Consider the following 18,645-nt stretch of genomic DNA (forward strand, 5'->3'; position numbering starts at 1 on the left):
AAATACTAAGTCAAACATAAAGGGAAAGACCGATTGGACCAAGAATGGAAAAGGTTGGACACGTGGCACCTTGCATTGCTTGCGTGGCGGCGTGGCGCCAATCAAAACCGATATTCTTTTTTGTTGTCCGTACAGAAATAACACGCGGTTTCTATTTGTGCTGTATGTGAACGTGAAAATGCAGAACTCTTTCTTTCTCTCCTCTGTGAAAATGCAGAAGAAGTGGCAGGACTGAGACAGAAAGCTGCTTCACTAGGCATTAGGGTTTGTTCATTTTCTTCAAGTTTTGCTCTCCATACTCCACCGCCAATCGTTCTGCAGGAGCTGAAGAAAATGGAGAAGATGGCCTCCGATTCGGAAGCTTCGGAGGAGTTGAAGCAGAGCAATGTCGGTCGAGCAGAGGAGAGCTTGGCCCTGCTGTGGAAGGACCTCGACGAGCGCTTTCAATCCACTCGGGATTTGGTCCAGACCCGATTCCAAGAGCTCCTGGAGCGTCAGAAGGAGTTGGAAGAAAAAAGTATGAACTTTAATTCGGAGATGGAATCCAGAGCCAAAGAATTGCATGGGATTGAGAAATTGATCGAGGAGAAACTACAACAAGTTTATGAAGGTAAGAACCAATTGCACTCGATTAACTCATTGATTCAAGAATATAACGAAGAGATTGATGTTAAAGAGAAAAGGTTGGTGGAAGTTGGAAAATTAGTTGGGGAGAAGGAGAGGGAATATGAGTTGATCAAAAATCGTTTTAAAGAGAAAACTAGGAAATTGAATACTGCTGAGAAAACTTTAAAACACAAGTCGAAAGAGGTTGAGTCTAAGGAGTGGGAAATCAAAAGGGTCAAACGAGTGTTGAGCAAGTTCACTGGGGATGTTGAATTGAAGGAGAAGCAATTAAATGCAATTCTGGGGTCCATTGATGTGCGCAAGAAAATATTTGAATTGATAGGAGACAAAATTAAAGTGTCGAAAAGATTGATTGCAGAATGTCACAAAGAGATGCAATTGAAAGAGAAGAAACTTTGTTCGATTTCTGAATCGGTAGTGGAATGCTCTAAAACACTGGATTCAAAAGAGAAAATGGTTAAGGAAATCGATATGAAAGTGAAAGATTTTTGTTTGCATAAGAAGTCAATGGTGGAGTGGTCCTGTAAACTTGAGTTGAAAAGGAGGGAACTTGAAGGATGGTTTGAGAAGCTTGAACAGAAAGAGAAACAATTTGAGTCAAAAGTTGAGGAACTTAATTTGATTGAGAAGAGGGTCTATGAATGCTTCAATGAGGTACAACAACGAGAAAAACATTTGGATTCAATAGAAAAGTCGGTGCAAGAATGTTCCCATAGACTTGAAATAAAAGAGAGGCAACTTGAACAACAGGCCAGAGAGCTTGAATTGAAGCAGACACAATTTAAGGTGAAGATTGAGCACTCGGAGCATATCCCTGCTAACAATGCCACTGTTCCTCCACCCACAAGTAATCAATCCAGCATCAATAGGGATGGTAGAGCCTTGCAGTTGTTCATGAAAGAGCGTTTGAATAGAATTAATTCAGTGGGTATGGAACTGGCAGCTCTTCTTCAAGGGTCACCAGACCCAGCAAATTTGGTTTTGGATGCAATGCAAGGGTTTTACCCTTCAAACCCGACTGTGGACAGCAGCAGGTTTGATTTTGAGTTGAATGTTATTCGAAAAAGTTGTATTCTTTTGTTAGAGGAGTTAAAGAGAATGTCACCCCAAATTAGTCCTTTGGTGAAAGAACAAGCAATGAAGTTGGCGGCTGATTGGAAGGCTAAGATGACAGTGACGACTGAGAATAGGTTGGAGGTTTTGGGCTTTTTGCGCCTGCTTGCTGCGTATGAATTGACCTCTATTTATGATGTGAATGCGCTTCAAACTCTTCTTACTATAGTTCCTGAGCATGCAACTGAATTATGTCCGGACCTTGGTATCACAGATAAGGCACCAGGTAACCTCTTTTTACTTATTTCATTTTCTCTTAGTACAATATTTATTTATTTATATTTACACTTATATCTGAATTTCTTGTTTGTATAAAATATATATATAGCGTAATTGTATGATTATAGTCAAGGCTTATAGCATCTCATGTTGCATGTTTTTTTCTCGTTTATCTCATAAGAATCTCAATTGACATCTAGCGCCACATATGCTCTTCTTTTGATACCATTCATCTTATTCTTTGACACATGTAAAACAGGCCTTTTCTTTTTTATCTTTTGTTTTGGTTGGTAAATTTGAACCTAGTAGCCATGCCCACCCCCACCCCACAATGTACCACTTGAATTGAAGCACAAATGGCACACATAATGCTATAAAGATATTTTGATATGTTAAATTCACGAATGATCACCCACTAACCTGTCTACTGCCTTTTCTTTGTTTCTTGCAATTGCATAGCGAGCAGCGCCATTTGTTCCCCTGTTGAAATTGAGGAACCAGAACCTTCTCTGGCAAAAAATGTAGCAACTTCATCTTCTCCAAGTGTTATACTAACAGCCAACGCAGATGCGAGGAATTTTCAGGGTTTTTTAAATGAGAATTTAAGTGGGAATCATTTAACACAGAAAATAACTTTGGCTGCTCTTCAATATTCATCAGACCCGGCAAAACTTGTGTTGGATTTGATGCAAACATCTTTTGTTGAATACTGGAAAAAAGGAGATGTTGGTTTCAAAGCAACTGTCATGTCGGGTTACATTTCCCTATTGGATCAGCTAATGACAGTCTCTCCGCATGTCGAACCTGGTGTGAAAAAAGATGCAATAAAGATAGCAATCCAGTGGAAACAAGGAATGGGAGCCAATACTGAAAATTCATTAGAGCTTTTGGGCTTTTTGCATTTTATAGCTACATATGGATTGCTTTTTGCATTCAATGGAGATGAGATTGCAGTACTTCTTGGGAGGATATCTCAAAATAAACAGGCTCTAGAATTATGTCGGACACTTGGTTTAGCAGATAAGATCTCCGGTAAGTTTCTTGGAAAATAAGTTCACTCTTATTTATTTCTTGGTGTGGGCTATTATATTTCTTTCTGTAATGTACAATATTTTGTCTATTTGTGTTTGTAAATATGAGTGTCCTGGATACCATTCTTGTCTCCCTTGTGCTAGTGTGATAGTTATCTTCGGGTTGGTTTTATGCTGTCTTCAGAAGCTAATGGGTTGAATATTAGCAAATGGCTTGAAGATGATTGAGAAACCTAAGGTAAACTTCATGACACAGGATAAGGTATTAGGAAAATTTAAAATGAAGAGATTATTTACAGACTTATTTAAGGGGATGTTTTATATTGTGGTTTAGAAGCTTTGTAAATTTTGGTTTGATTTTGATATCTAGTTGATTGGGAACGGTTATTCTCTCCTAGGATGAGAGTTCATGAATGTATGTTCTTTCCTGGCAGGTATTCTGCGTTTTCCTTGCGTAATTATGATTTGTGTTCTAGTTTCTTCTTTTTCATCATAAATATGCTTTCGTTGGTTAATTATGCATTTGTTGATATTTATTACCTTTAAGTTTTGGTGGTGTTACCATGGAATTCTCCTTTTGAAACTTCTCTGGAGCAGTTTGATGAATCCTGCAATTTTGTTTTACATGTAGCAGAGTTTATTCAGAATCTTATTGAAATGAAGCAAGTGATAGAGGCTGTTAGATTGATTTTCAACTTCAATTTAATTGACAAGTACCCCCCTGTACCACTATTAGAAGCATATGTGGCGTATGCAAATAGTGTTTGCAGGGAAATGATTTCACTTGATGAAAAGGTACCTTAGCACTTCTTTGGACATTCAATATCTTCTTCTTAAATAGTTAAATCTTTGACCCCATCCTCATTGTAAATGTACGTACATCTATGAAAGCTCACTTTTGCTCACAGGATATGGTTGTAGACTACCAAATTGCTGTGCTAAGAGCTGTGATTCAATGCATCAAAGACTACAACCTCGAGTCTGAATACCCATCCAGGGGCATTGAAATACAAATTGTTCATCTGGAAAAACTGAAGGAGAATTGGAGACTTGCGGCAGCATCTCTTCCCTCCAATGTTGAAAAACAAGGGCAGGAAAAAGGGAAGAAACGTAGTAGCAGCACTTTTGCCTCTGAGTTTCAAACACAACAGCGGAAAAATATATGTCATCGGGCAGCTGTATCGGATGCTGGACCCCATCCGTTACCAACATTCACTCCTGTCTATCTGCAGTCAAGATTTCCGTATGAAATTTCTGGACAGACTGGGCTGTTTGCAGAAAATAATGGACACCCTGGGCAGTTTGCAGAAAATCATGGACACCATGAAATGGGTGTTAATTTTGGTACCATACCGAATGCTGCAGTGCATAATCCGTATCAATACTTGCCCAGTCATCATCGTTATGGTCCTAACTAAACCAGTGCATATTGTAATTCTGAAAACCATCCTCTAGCATTAGCGTTGAATCACCCCTAATTTTACTGATGACACACTTTTGGTAGGTTGTCAGCTGCTCTCTTTCTAAGTTGCATTACTAACATTTTGACTGAGTTTATTGTAGACACCCTAGACATAGATGGAGTACTTGAAATGTTTTGAAAACCTTAATGTGCATGCTTACTGTTAATAGGATGGCTTTAGGCTTTGGCTGATATATGATTCCCGCATGCATAGTGATGATTTTTCAAGGCAATGTCTGAATGGTGCACTCTTAAGCTCTTTTGTTATATTTGGTTGACCTTGATTGTAGTGATGCAGATTCTAATGCTCTTTTAAAATGAATGTAAGCATAGTTTGTTGCGTGGGAGCCTTTAAAATGAGGTGTACCCCATGCCCCAGCACAGAAACTCTACTGTGAACCTAATTTGACAATCCTATATTGATATAGTCTTTTAGTTGGAACTCCAGGGCCACCTTTTGGATCAACAATTTTTTCTGTGAAAGAAGGCCTTAAGATCTTGTTTAATGAATGAGCTAGGATGGTTAGGATTTGTAAGAGGAGAGAAAACAAAAGAAACTAATACATAATTAGTTTTAATGGAACTCACCCTTTTCCTTTTGCTTAGCGTTTGTTTGTTCTCTCTTTTTTTTTTTTTTTTTTTTCTGAAGGGAGGCATAAGAACATAATCAAATCAGTAATCACTTGTTAAAGAAAATAATAAGAGATAAAACGCTAAAATTCAAAGTCAAACAGGAAAGAAAGACTGATCAATGGAATAGACCAAGACCAAGATTTGAAAAAGTTCGACCAAAAAAAAAAACAAAAAAATAAGAAAAATTTGGACACGTGGCATCTTGCATGCTATGTGGTCCCACCTAAACTCTGGTTTGGGAAGGTCCCAACAGCATTTCCCTTCTTCTCTGTGAGACAGGCTTAACACAAAATGAACAGGCGAGAGACTGAGACAGTGTGAGACACCTCCTCCACTAGCCATCATTAGGGTTTTCTATTTCCTTTACTTCCTTACAGTTAGGGTTCTTATTTTATACAATGGAGAAGATGGCCTCATCGGATTCGGAATTGTCGACCGAGTTGAAGAAGCAGAGCAGCATCGACGAAGCAGAGGAGGAGAGCTTGACCCTTCTGTGGAAGCACTTCGACGACCACCTTGATTTCTTCCGGAGCTCGCTCCGGACCCAACTCCAGAACCTCCATGGCCGTGAGAAGAAGTTGGTGTTAGGATTGCTGAGAAAATGAGAGTAAGAGAGAGGAGAGAAAGTAGGAAAAATCTAAAGAGACTACATTGCTTCATGTAAGTCTTATAGAGGGAGAGGACATGACTTCATATACTCTTAGTAACTAACTGTAACAGTCAAACTTATGAACTACTAACTCATACACTAACAGCCCCCTCAAGCTCATGATAGGGAACCTAGCATGAGATTGTCTTTAGTTCCTTAGTGGCTACAAAAGGTGTTGGAAACAAGTTCAAACAAGTGCACAAAGGTTGCCACCAAGCCTGATTCAATCCACTCTTCATGCTGCTAATTTGAGTTGATACAAAGCAGCAAAACTGAAGTTGTTGATCATGGGTACCAGAAATGCAGTTGTTGTTTCAAGGCCCACACTTCATGGACTTCCAAGGCCCAGTATACCATATGCTAAAGGATGCAGCCAAGGGACCAGATGTCTAATGGCTGAACCCACTTGATTGTGTTTTCTTCTGCTTCACTTTCGATCATTGCACATGATTGGTTGTTGCTGCAAGCTACATTGCAGATTTGACTAAGGTGTAGTTACAGCAGTGCATTCACATCAACAGCGTTAGGAAGTTTTGCAAAGGATGCTGCAGATTGTGCTTGATGACATCAACCATAGAGAAACCGAGTCGGCCATTGCAAATTTGCAATGATCCAGAAGCCAGTCGACTCTAAATGACAAACAGAGAAAACCCCATCACTCTTGGCATCCATTAGCTGACTTTCAGACTGTCAGGCCTACCCATTGAACAAAACAAAATGGGTATTCAAAGAATCCAAATTTCAATAGATGGGTATCCAAGGAATAGAGAAAATGTCAAGAACCAAGAATTGGGGCTGGGTTGAAAAATGGGGAACTTACTGAAAGGATATCCAAATGGACAGATAAACGAAGAACAAGAAATGCAAATCGAAATACTGAATTGGGATTTCATAATTTGTCAAAATCAAAGAATAAGAAAGATAGGAATCAAAGAAAGAAGAGAGCTCCCCCCCCTCTCTCTCTCTCTCTCTCTCTCTCTCTCTCTCTCCATTTCCTTTCAGGGTGTAAAAAAACCAAGAATTATGAGTAACTTCATATCAGGGGAGGAAGAGAGATTAAAAGGTGCTGCAGGAGGATCACAAATTATGCAAGGATGTAACAAGACTAATGACAAGAACTATGAGAATCTTCTATTTGGGGGAGAAAGCCGGGAGGATAACAAATTATGCAAGGATGTAAAGACTAAAGACAGCCAACACAGACACCATGAACCTTGCTCGGAATGTGAAATTGAGAACCCGCGCAGAGAGAACCGTGATGAAGAAATAGAAGAAATACCTCAGAATCCGTGATGAAGCTTCGAATTGGAGAGAAGCAGAGAGAACCCGCGCAGAAATGGAGAGTGAGAGGGTTTTTATAAAAGAAACAAAAAGGAAAAAGAAAATATGCAGGGAAGAAAGGAATGTTTACAGATTTTCTACTTGTTTCTTTTGGTTTATTAATAGGAGATTGAAGGAGGGTTGGATCAGATGGGCTTGTTGGCGAAAAACTTGGATGGAAACTGAATTCAATGTGAGAATTGAGATGGGGCAAAATAAAGGTACAACTTGAAATAAGATAAATACAATCAATGTTACAGATCAGAAACAAATTAAAATTGGTTCAGCGGTATGGCACCTCCTCACTACCCAGCAGGTCCGCGGTTCGATTGCCCAGCATGCAGATGAGATTTTGCTAAATTAAAATGGCCAAAGATGACACGTGGCAGCCCACTGTTGGAAGCCCGCGGGCTGCCACGTGGCCGAAGTGGGGCGCAAGGGGGCCCGCGGGCTTCCAACGGTGGGCTGACACGTGACCTAAGTGGGCCCGCGGGTTTACAACGGTTGGCTGCCATGTGGCGCAAGGGGGCCCGCGGGCTTCCAATGGTGGGGGACACGTGGCCCAAGTGGGCCCGCGGGCCCCGCGGGCTTACATTGGTGGGCCGACACGTGGCGCAAGAGGCCCGCGGGCTTCCAACGGTGGGGTGACAAGTGGCCTAAGTGGGCCCGCGGGCTTCCAACGGTGGTTGACACGTGGGCAAAGGGGGCCCGCGGGCTTTCAACGGTGGGCTGCCACGTGGCCGAAGCGCGGCGCAAGGGGGCCCGTGGGCTTCCAACGGTGGGGTGACACGTGGCCTAAGTGGGCCCGCGGGCTTCCAACGGTGGTTGACACGTGGGGCAAGGGGGCCCGCGGGCTTTCAACGGTGGGCTGACACGTGGCGGAAGGGGCCCGCGGGCTTCCAACGGTGGGCTGCCACGTGGCCGAAGTGGGGCCTAAGTGGGCCCGCGGGCTTCCAACGGTGGGGTGACACGTGGCCTAAGTGGGCCCGCGGGCTTCCAACGGTGGTTGACACGTGGGGCAAGGGGGCCCGCGGGCTTTCAACGGTGGGCTGACACGTGGCGGAAGGGGGCCCGCGGGCTTCCAACGGTGGGCTGCCACGTGGCCGAAGTGGGGCGCAAGGGGCGCGCGGGCTTCCAATGGTGGGGGGACACGTGGCCCAAGTGGGCCCGCGGGCTTACAACGGTGGGCCGACACGTGGCGCAAGGGTTGACACGTGGGGCAAGGGGGCCCGCGGGCTTTCAACGGTGGGCTGCCACGTGGCCGAAGTGGGGCGCAAGGGGGCCCGCGGGCTTCCATCGTGTTGACACGTGGCGCAAGGGGGCCCGCAGGCTTTCAACGGTGGGCTGACACGTGGCCAAAGTGGGCCCGCGGGCTTCCAACGGTTGGCTGCCACGTGGCGCAAGGGGGGCCCGCGGGCTTCCACGTGGGAATTGTGGGTCCGCGGGCTTCCAACGGAAGCTGCCACGTGTCATCTTTGGCCATTTTAATTTAACAAAATCTCATCTGCATGCTGGGCAATCGAACCGCGGTCCTGCTGGGTAGTGAGGAGGTGCCATACCGCTGAACCAATTTTAATTTGTTTCTGATCTGTAACATTGATTGTATTTATCTTATTTCAAGTTGTACCTTTATTTTGCCCCATCTCAATTCTCACATTGAATTCAGTTTCCATCCAAGTTTTTCGCCAACAAGCCCATCTGATCCAACCCTCCTTCAATCTCCTATTAATAAACCAAAAGAAACAAGTAGAAAATCTGTAAACATTCCTTTCTTCCCTGCATATTTTCTTTTTCCTTTTTGTTTCTTTTATAAAAACCCTCTCACTCTCCATTTCTGCGCGGGTTCTCTCTGCTTCTCTCCAATTCGAAGCTTCATCACGGATTCTGAGGTATTTCTTCTATTTCTTCATCACGGTTCTCTCTGCGCGGGTTCTCAATTTCACATTCCGAGCAAGGTTCATGGTGTCTGTGTTGGCTGTCTTTAGTCTTTACATCCTTGCATAATTTGTTATCCTCCCGGCTTTCTCCCCCAAATAGAAGATTCTCATAGTTCTTGTCATTAGTCTTGTTACATCCTTGCATAATTTGTGATCCTCCTGCAGCACCTTTTAATCTCTCTTCCTCCCCTGATATGAAGTTACTCATAATTCTTGGTTTTTTTACACCCTGAAAGGAAATGGAGAGAGAGAGAGAGAGAGAGAGAGAGAGAGAGAGAGAGAGAGAGAGGGGGGGGAGCTCACATATCCAGAAATACAGCCTGCCACTTTTTAGAGTTATGGTACCTTGTTATATGAGGGAGAGGCAGAGGCAGAGGGAGAGGGAGGGAGGAGCTCACATGACCCAGAAATACAGCCTGCCACTTTTTAGAGTTACGGTGATGAGGGAGAGGCAGAGGGGAAGGGGAGACCCAGAAATGCCGCCTGCCAGGCAAATAATTTTGTGCGTCTGTGTTATACTTGGTTTATTTTGATACCCTTGTGCAAATCTGTTCCTGCAGGTGGGTAACTTAATATGCCTTGAGAATTTCTCTGATTTTCCACAACTTGGAAGATTTACTCTTCGCACTGAAGGTCACTATATTATCCTTACCATTAGTTTGGGACAAGGAGAGGGAGTATGGTTTGACCCAACAACGTTTTAAAGTGCGCAAAAGGAATTGAAATGGGTGGAGAATACTGTAAAAGACAAGTCAAAAGAGGTTGAGTTTAAGGAGGAGGAAGTGAAAAGGGTCCAACGAGTGTTGGACAAGTGCATTGAGGTTGCTGAATTGAAAGAGAACCAATTAAATGAGATTTTGGGGTCGGTTGAGGAGTGTAAGAAAGAATTTGATTTGGAACAAGAGCAAATTGAAGAATTGGACAAAGAGATGAAATTGCAAGAGGAGAAACTTTGTTTGATCCAGCAATTGATTGTGGAATGTTCTAGTACACTGAGTTCAAAAGAGAAAATAATTAGGGAAATGGATTTGAAAGTGAAAGACTTTTGTTTGCATAGGCAATCAATGGAGGAGTGGTCCTGTACACTTGAGTTGAAAGAGAGGGGACTTGAAGGATGGGTTGAGATTCTTGACAAGCTTGAACTGAAAGAGAAACAAATTGAGTCGGAAGTTGAGGAACTTAATTTGATTGATATAAGGATCAATGAATGCCTCAATAAGGTACAAGAACGGGAAAAGCATGTGGAGTCACTCGTAAAGTCGGTACAAGAATGTTCCCATGAACTTGAAATAAAAGAAAGGCAACTTGAACAACAAGCCAGAGAGCTTCAAGAGAAGCAAAAAGAATCTGAGTCAATTCAAAAGTCCACTGAAAAACAAACCCAAAAATTGAAATCAAAGGAGAAGGCTAATATCCTTGATTCTGAAGTGAAGATTGAGCAATTTGGATCCAGCATCAGTAGCAATGGTAGAGGCTTGCAGTTGTTCATCAAAAAGCATTTGAAGAGAATTGATTTACTTGGTAGCCAAATGAGAGCTATTCTTCAAGCCTCATCAGACCCAGCAAAACTGGTTTTGGATGCAATGCAGGGGTTTTACCCTTCAAATTCAACTGTGGACAGCAGGGAGTTTTATTTTGATTTGAGGGTTATTAGAAGGAGTTGCATTCTTTTGTTGGAGGATTTAAAGAGATTCTCACCACAGATTAATCTTCTGGTGAAAGAAGAAGCAGTGAAGTTGGCGGCTGATTGGAAGGCTACTGAGAATATGTTGGAGGTTTTGGGCTTTGGCGACTGAGAATATGTTGGAGGTTTTGGGCTTTTTGCGGCTTCTTGCTGCGTTTGAATTGACCTCTACTTATGATGTGAAGGAGCTTCAAAATCTTCTTGCTATAGTTCCTCAGCACACAACTGATTTATGTCGTGACTTGGTATCACAGATAAGGCACCTGGTAAGCTCTTTTACTTATTTATTTATTTAGTTTTTCATATTTATATCTGAATTTCTGATTTATATAATACTCTCTGTATTTTGAATATGTATATATACATTGAATAATTCTCTAGAGTGGTTCATCTGCAAAAACTTGATTTTCTAATCAACTTCTGAATGTTTGAAGAGTCATATAGGTTTTGATCATATTCCTTATCATTGTTAAGTCAATAAATAGACATCTATATCAGCAGCTATAATGCCGTTTACATGTAATGGTATGGTAGAGGCCTGTTAATCTTTCTCATTTTATAACATTAATGACCCATACATGTCAGAAAGAAGAGTTCTGAAATGTTTATGTTGTGCCTCATGTAATTTTAGTTGAGGTTTATAGCATCTCATGTTGCATGTTTTCTTCTCATTTATCTCATAAGAATCTCAAGACATATCTGGTGCCACATATGTCCTATGTTGATACCATTTCATCATAGATCTTGTTATTATAAATTTTGCATATACTTCTAAATTGGTCTTTTAGGCATTCTTTATCTCCAAATTGTGCATAATACCATCTGATTCTTTGACATATGTGAAACAGCCTTCTTATTTATCTTGAGTTTTGGTTGGTAAGATTTGAACCTAACAGCCATGGCCACCCCCACCCCACGGCTTACCACTTGAGTCAAAGCACAAGTGGCACATATGCTATAAATATCTTTTGGTATGTTAAATTCAAAATTATTCACTCACTAACCTGTCAACTGCCTTTTGTTTGTTTCTTACAATTGCATAGCAAGCAGTGTCATTTGTTCTCCTGTTGCAATTGAGGAACCAGAACCTTCACTGGTAAAAAATGCAGTGACTTGTTCTTCTCCAAATCTTCAACTAACTGCCACCACAGATGCAAGGAATTTTCATGGTTTTCCAAATGAGAATTTGAGTGGGAATCATTTAATGCATAATAATCCTTTGGATGCTCTTAAGTATTCATCCGACCCGGAAAAACTTGTGTTGGGTGTGATGCAAAAATATTTTGCTGAATACTGGACAAAAAGAGATGTTGGTTCCAACGCAGCTTGCATGATGACTTACATTTCCCTCTTGGATCAGCTAATGAGAGTCTCTGCACATGTTGAGCCTCCTGTGAAAGAAGATGCAAGAAAGCTTGCAATCCAGTGGAAAGCAAAAATGAGACCCAATACTGAATCATTGGAGGTTTTGTGTTTTCTGCATTTTATAGCTACATATGGATTGCTTTGTACCTTTACTGGAGATGAGATTGCAGTGCTTCTTAGGAGGAATTCTCAGCATAAACAGATTCTAGAATTTTGTCATGATAAGATCCCCTGTAAGTTTCTTGAAAATTAGCCTTCATAATGTGCTGTTTTGTGTTCCACTTACCATTACTCTTTTTTATTTCTTTGTGTGCTATTTAATTTCTTTCTGCAATGTACAATATATTGGCCATAGGTGTTTGTAAATATGAGTGTCCTAGATAGTAGATTCCATTCTCGTGTCCTTGTGCTAGGGTTACAGTTATGTTTGGGGTGGTTGAGAAACCAAAGGTATACTTCGTGATATAGGCTAAGGTATTAGGAATTTAGGATTGAACATGAGTCATATCTTTTGCAATAGGCTGCTCTTCATAGAACCCTTCTTGTTTCTTTCCTCACTGGTATTCTGTGATTTCCTTGCATAATTATGATTGTGTTCTACTGTCTTCTTTTCCATCTTAAATATGCTTTCTTTAGTTAAGTATATTATGTATTTGCTAATATACCTTTAAGTTTTAGTGGCACTGCCATGCCAATCCTCCTTTTAGAACTTCTCTGGAGCAGTCTAATGAACCCTGCAAGTTTGTTTTACATGTAGCAGATTTTATTCAGAAACTTATTGAAAGGAAGCAACTGGTTGACGCTGTTAGATTGATTTGCAGCTTCAAGCTAGTTGACAAGTTCCCCCCTGTACAACTCTTGGAAGAATGTGTGGAGGATGCAAAGAAAATTTCTATGTTGAAAAAGAAATCACTTGATGAAAAGGTACCTTAGCTCTTCTTTGGACATCAAATATCTTCCTCTTAAATAGTTAAATCTTGGACCCCATCCTCATTGTAAATGTACATCTATCAAAGCTTACTTTTGTTCACAGGATAAGGTTATAGACCACCAAATAGCTGTTTTAAGAGTTGTGACTCAATGCATGAAAGACTACAACCTTGAGTCTGAATACCGATCCAAGAACATTGAAATACAAATTGTTCAGCTGGAAAAACTAAAGGCAAATTGGAGACTTCCGGCACCATCTATTACCTCCAATGTTGAAAGACAAGAGCAAGAAAAAGGAAAAAAACGGAGTACCAGCACTTTTGGCCCTGAGTTTCAACCACATCAACAGCGGAAAAATGTATGTCATCGAGTAGCTGTATCGGAAGCTCGACCCCGTCCATTGCCAACTTTCACCCCTGTCTATCTGCAGCCAAGATCTCTATATGAAATTTCTGGACAGACTGGGCAGGTTGCAGAAAATCATGGACACCGTGGGCAGTTTGCTATGGCTGGCAACGACTATGAAATTGGTGCTAGTTTTGGTGCCATACAAAATGCTGGAGGGCATAATCCGTATCAAAACTTGCCCAGTCATCGTCGTTATGGCCCTAACTAAACCAAAATTAATGTAAGATTAACTTAGTCTATATGTACATGCTTATCAGACCAAAAATATGTATATATATATATATAGATATGCATGCTTAGAGAGGTTAGAGAAGGGTGTGTATGTACTGATCATGTACATGCTTAGAGGATGATGTTTGTGATACTACACCACAGTTGATGGGAGTGAGCTGGGCAAATTTGTTCTCTATTGAAAATGTATCATGTCATGTGAGCTGGGCAAATTTGTTCTTTATTGTAATTACACTTACGTCTTTTGAGGTTTATCGTTTTTTCACATACATCCCCTGGGGTTTCAAAAATTACATATACTCCTCCTGAGATTTCAAAACTATTGCATATAAACTTCCTACAAGAGAAAAAAAAAATAAAAAAAATATATTTGTATTGAGGTTGAACCTTACACCTTGAGTAATCTTATTAGGCTATTTCACTCCTTAGCATGCATTTTTGTATAATTTCTCATCATTTTTCGTCTCACTATAAGGGGTTATATGTAACAGTTTTGAAACCTCAGAAGGTGTATGTGTAATTGTTGAAACCCTAGGGAGTATGTGAAAAAACGATAAACCTCAGAGGGTGTAAGTGTAATTACTATATTAACTATGGTTAACTCTTAGTAATAAATGCAACCAAATGTTCCACTAACTAATAATGAAGGGAGAAGATATTTTGGGTTAAATATAAAAAAGGTCTATGAACTTTATTGTGAATGTCAATTTTGTCCATTAATTATAAAATGTGTCAATTTGATTCATGAATTTTTCAAGTTGTATCAAAAGTTCAAAACAGTACAAACGTTAATTTTCACTGAAAATTAATGAATTTTTTTATGTAAGTCAACGTTTGTACTGTTTTAGTATAACTTAAAAAATTCGTAGACCAAATTTACACTTTTTATAATTAGTAAATTAAATTGAGATTTATTATAAAATTGATCATTTTTATATTTAACCAAATATTTTTACCCATCCGCACAAAACTAATTTTTCTTCCATCTCTACCCAAAACAGCTCTTTTTTTATCTTGGGGGAATACACTTCTAAGGAATGGACCATACCCCTAATTTCATTATTGAAATGTATTTTCCCTCACGAGAAAATGAAAAGGGTGGTAATGAAGTTTATAATTATAATATCAATGGGGGCAATTTCTAATTGTCAGTAAAAAGGAATAACTTAATCAAATCAGTAACAACATTTTTTTTTTTTTTGTGTGGAATGTATTAAGTAATAACTTATTGAAGAATTAAGAAAAGAAGAGAGTAAATTAAACGCCAAACTCAAAGTCAAACAGGGAAAGAAAGACTGACTCTGATCTATGGAAAAAAGTTAGACACGTGGCATCTTGCATGCTTGCGTGGTTCCAAACTCCTAACCAAAACAGCTGTTCTTTTTTTTTTGGTCCGTACAGATATGGTTTCTACTTTTGTGTACGTGATGGACATGGAACGCAGAACCCATTTCCTTTCTTCTCTGTGAGACGGTTTTAGAAAATGAAGTAGCCTAGTCTGACCATTAGGGTTTCCTACTTTTCTTCCAACTTTCATTTCTCATCCTCCACCCACCACTATATAGTTAGGGTTTTTGTTACAATGGAGAAGATGATCTCGGACTCGGAAATGTCGACGGAGTTGAAGAAGCAGAGCAACATCGACAATGCAGAGAAGAGCTTGACCGTGCAGTGGAAGTACTTATACGACCACTTTGATTCCTTCCGGAGCTCCCTCCTGACCCGACTCCAAGACCTCCATGATCGTGAGAAGGAGTTGGAAGCTAAAGAAACGAACTTTAAGTTGGAGATGGAGTCCAAAGCCAACGCCTTGCATGAGATTGAGCAGTTGATCGCAGAGAAACGACAACAAGTTGAAAAAGGTGAGACCCACTTGCATTCTCTAAAGTCATTGATTGATGAACATAACCAAGAGATTGAAGTTAAAGGGAAGAGGTTAGAGGAAGTTATTGAGTTAGTTTGGGAGAAGGAGAGGGATTATGACTTTGTCCAAGTACGTTTTGAAGAGGGCATTGTGAAATTGAATTGGGTTGAGAAAACTGTGGACGAAAAGTCGATGGAGCTTGAGTCTAAGGAGAAGAAGGTCAAAGAGGTTGAACAAATGTTGGACAAGTGCAGTGAGTACCTTGAGTTAAAGGAGAGGCAATTGAATTTGATTATGGGGTCCATTCAGGAGCACAAGACAGAGTATGGCCTGAAAGAAGATCAAATGAAAGAATGGGAGAAAGAGATGAAATTGAAAAAGGAGAAACTTAGTTTGATTCAGAAATCGATAGAGGAATGTTCTAGTACACTGAGTTCAAAAGAGAAAGTAATTAGGGAAATGGATTTGAAAGTGAAAGACTTTTGTTTGCATAGGAAATCAATGGAGGAATGGTCCTGTAAACTTGAGTTGAAAGAGAGGGAACTTGAACAATGGGTTGAGAAGCTTGAATCGAAAGAGAAACAATTTGAGTCAAAAGTTGAGGAACTTCATTTGATTCACAAGAGGGTCAATGAATGCCTCAATGAGGTTCAGTTGAAAGAGAGACATTTTGAGTCACTCGAAAAATTGTTACAAGAACGCGAAAAGCATTTGGTTCAACAGGCCAAAGAGCTTGAATCGCAGCAGAAGCAATTTGATTCAATTCGAAAATCTACTAACATCCTTGATTCTGGAATGAGGATTGAGCAATTGGAATATATCCCTCCTGCTAACAATGTCACTGTTCCTCCATCCTCAAGTGATCAATCCGACCCAAATGTTCAACTAACTGCCACTGCAGATGCAGGGAATTTTCAGGGTTTTCTAAATGAAAATTCAAGTGGGAATTATTTAATCCATAATAAATCTTTGGCATCAGACCCAGCAAAACTTGTGTTGGATTTGATGCAAACATGTTTTTCTGAATACTGGAAAAAAGGAGATGTTGGTTCCAAAGCAGCTCTCATGTCGGGTTACATTTCCTTATTGGATAAGCTAATGAGACTCTCTCCGTGTGTTGAACCTGGTGTGAAAAAAGATGCAATGAAGATAGCAATCCAGTGGAAACAAGGAATGGGAGCCAATTCTGAAAACTCATTGGAGCTTTTGGGCTTTTTTCATTTTGTATCTACATATGGATTGCTTTCTGCCTTTGATGTAGATGAGATTGTAGTGCTTCTTAGGAGGCTTTATCAGAATAAAGAGGCGCTAAAATTATGTCAGACACTCGGTTTTGCAGATAAGATCCCTTGTAAGTTTCCTGAAATTTAGCTTTCGCTGTTTGTGTTCCACTTACAATTACTCTTATTTATTTCAAGGTGGGCTATTTCATTTCTTTCTGTAATGTACAATAATTTGTCTATTGGTTTTTGTAAATATGAGTGTCCTAGATTCCATTCTTGTGTCCCTTGTGCTAGGGTGATTGTTATCTTTGGGTTGGTTTTTACTGCCTTCAGGAGCCAATGGATTGAATATTAGCAAATGGCTTGAAGATGATTGAGAGACCTAAGATAAGCTTCATGATACATGATAAGGTGTTAGGAAAATTTAAATGAAGTTAAGTAAGAGATTTACATACTTATTTAAGTGGATGTTTTTTAACTTTTGACTGGTTTGATTTTGATATCTAGTTGATTTGGAACGGTTATTCTCTCCTAGCATGAGAGTTCATGAGTTTATGTTCTTTCCTCACTGGTATTCTGTGTTTTCCTTTCACAATTATGATTTGTGTTCTAGTTTCTTGTTTTCCATCTTAATTATGCTTTTGTTAATATTACCTTTAAGTTTGGGTGGTGCTACCATGCAGTTCTCCTTTTGAAACTTGTCTGGAGCAGGTTGATGAATGCTGCAATTTTGTTTTACATGTAGCAGATTTTATTCAGAATCTTACTGAAAGGAAGCAAGTGATTGAGGCTGTTAGATTGATTTTCACCTTCAAGTTACTTGACAAGTTCCCCCCTGTACCACTCTTAGAAGCATATGTGGCGGATTTAAATAAGTTTTCCAGGGAAATGCGCATGCAAAAGAAATCACTTGAAGAAAAGGTACCTTAGCTCTTCTTTGGACATCGAATTTCTTCTTAAATAGTTAAATGTACATCTATCAAAGCTTACTTTGGCTCACAGGATATGGCTGTAGACTACCAAATAGGTGTTCTAAGAGCTGTGATTCAATGCATCAAAGACTACAAGCTTGAGTCTGAATACCCATCCAGGGACATTGAAACACAAATTGGTCGGCTGGAAAAACTAAAGGAGAATTGGAGACTTGTATCGCCATCTATTGCCTCCAATGTTGAAAGACAAGAGCAGGAAAAAGGAAAGAAACGCAGCACCAGCACTTTTAACCCCTTGGAGTTTCAACCACAACAACAGCCAAAAAATATATGTCATCGGGCAGCTGTATCGGACGCTGGACCCCATCCATTGCTAACTTTCACCCCTGTCTATCTGCAGGCAAGATCTCTGTATGTTTCTGGACAGACTGGGCAGTTTGCAGAAAATCATGGACACCGTGAGCAGTTTGCAGAAAATCATGGACACTGTGGGCAGGTTGCTGAAAATCATGGACACCCTGGGCATTTTGGTATGGCTGCAAGTGGTGCTAATTTGGGTGCCACACAGAATGCTGGAGTGCATAATCCGGATCAATACTTGCCCACTCATTGTCATAATGGCCCTAACTAAACCGGTGTATATATATTGTAATTCCGAAAACCATCTTTGGCCTTGAAATATTTATTGTAGAAATCCTAGGCATAGATGGAGTAATTAAAATATTTTGAAAACCTTAATGTACATGCTTAGTGTTAATAGGATGGCTTTAGCTGTTATATGATTCCGGTTAGGACGTTATGCTGATTACAGCATAGTGATGATTTTTCAATGCAGTGTCTCATTGGCGCCCTCTAAGCCATTTTGTTATATTTGGTTGACCTTGATTGAATTAATGCAGATTCTAATGCTCTTTTTAAAAGCAATGTAAGCACAACTTATTGTGTGTGAACTGATTCTATGAGGAAATATGTTATGTTGTACAACCTTGAGGGATATGGCTGTAAACTTTAGAGTGG

At 40.2% G+C, this 18,645-nt stretch overlaps 2 protein-coding genes and 1 pseudogene across 3 annotated transcripts; all 3 read left to right on the plus strand.

Moving 5' to 3' along the window:
* The first annotated feature begins 248 nt into the window (after positions 1-248).
* On the plus strand, positions 249-4,757 carry LOC147280932 (uncharacterized). The gene is made up of 4 exons (XM_086248684.1): positions 249-1,966; positions 2,419-2,991; positions 3,625-3,785; positions 3,899-4,757. Exons 1-4 carry the CDS (start codon positions 334-336, stop codon positions 4,406-4,408), a joined length of 2,877 nt encoding a protein of 958 aa, XP_086104810.1. The 5' UTR covers positions 249-333; the 3' UTR covers positions 4,409-4,757.
* A 4,572-nt stretch (positions 4,758-9,329) lies between these two features.
* On the plus strand, positions 9,330-13,878 carry LOC147280933 (uncharacterized; annotated as a pseudogene). Its single transcript, XR_015122821.1, has 6 exons — positions 9,330-9,513; positions 9,605-10,766; positions 10,801-10,941; positions 11,719-12,273; positions 12,801-12,964; positions 13,074-13,878. The product of XR_015122821.1 is annotated as an uncharacterized LOC147280933 (transcript).
* Positions 13,879-15,191: 1,313 nt separating this feature from the next.
* LOC147280934 (uncharacterized) lies at positions 15,192-18,259 on the plus strand. Its single transcript, XM_086246446.1, has 3 exons — positions 15,192-16,824; positions 17,445-17,617; positions 17,699-18,259. Exons 1-3 carry the CDS (start codon positions 15,192-15,194, stop codon positions 18,257-18,259), a joined length of 2,367 nt encoding a protein of 788 aa, XP_086102572.1.
* The last annotated feature ends 386 nt before the right edge of the window (positions 18,260-18,645 follow it).

This window comes from Dryas octopetala, chromosome 6 (genome assembly GCF_963921425.1).
Source record: "Dryas octopetala chromosome 6, drDryOcto1.1, whole genome shotgun sequence".
In the NCBI taxonomy this organism is placed as follows: Eukaryota; Viridiplantae; Streptophyta; class Magnoliopsida; order Rosales; family Rosaceae; genus Dryas; species Dryas octopetala.

Bases quoted from the DNA above. Each gene is read 5' to 3' on its own strand.
- LOC147280932 (XM_086248684.1), top strand. From the start codon at position 334: ATGGAGAAGATGGCCTCCGATTCGGAAGCTTCGGAGGAGTTGAAGCAG. The intron at 2,992-3,624 runs GTAAGTTTCTTG...TACATGTAGCAG, and splicing joins TTTAGCAGATAAGATCTCCG to AGTTTATTCAGAATCTTATT. The intron at 3,786-3,898 runs GTACCTTAGCAC...TTTTGCTCACAG, and splicing joins TGATTTCACTTGATGAAAAG to GATATGGTTGTAGACTACCA.
- LOC147280934 (XM_086246446.1), top strand. From the start codon at position 15,192: ATGGAGAAGATGATCTCGGACTCGGAAATGTCGACGGAGTTGAAGAAG. The intron at 16,825-17,444 runs GTAAGTTTCCTG...TACATGTAGCAG, and splicing joins TTTTGCAGATAAGATCCCTT to ATTTTATTCAGAATCTTACT. The intron at 17,618-17,698 runs GTACCTTAGCTC...TTTGGCTCACAG, and splicing joins AGAAATCACTTGAAGAAAAG to GATATGGCTGTAGACTACCA.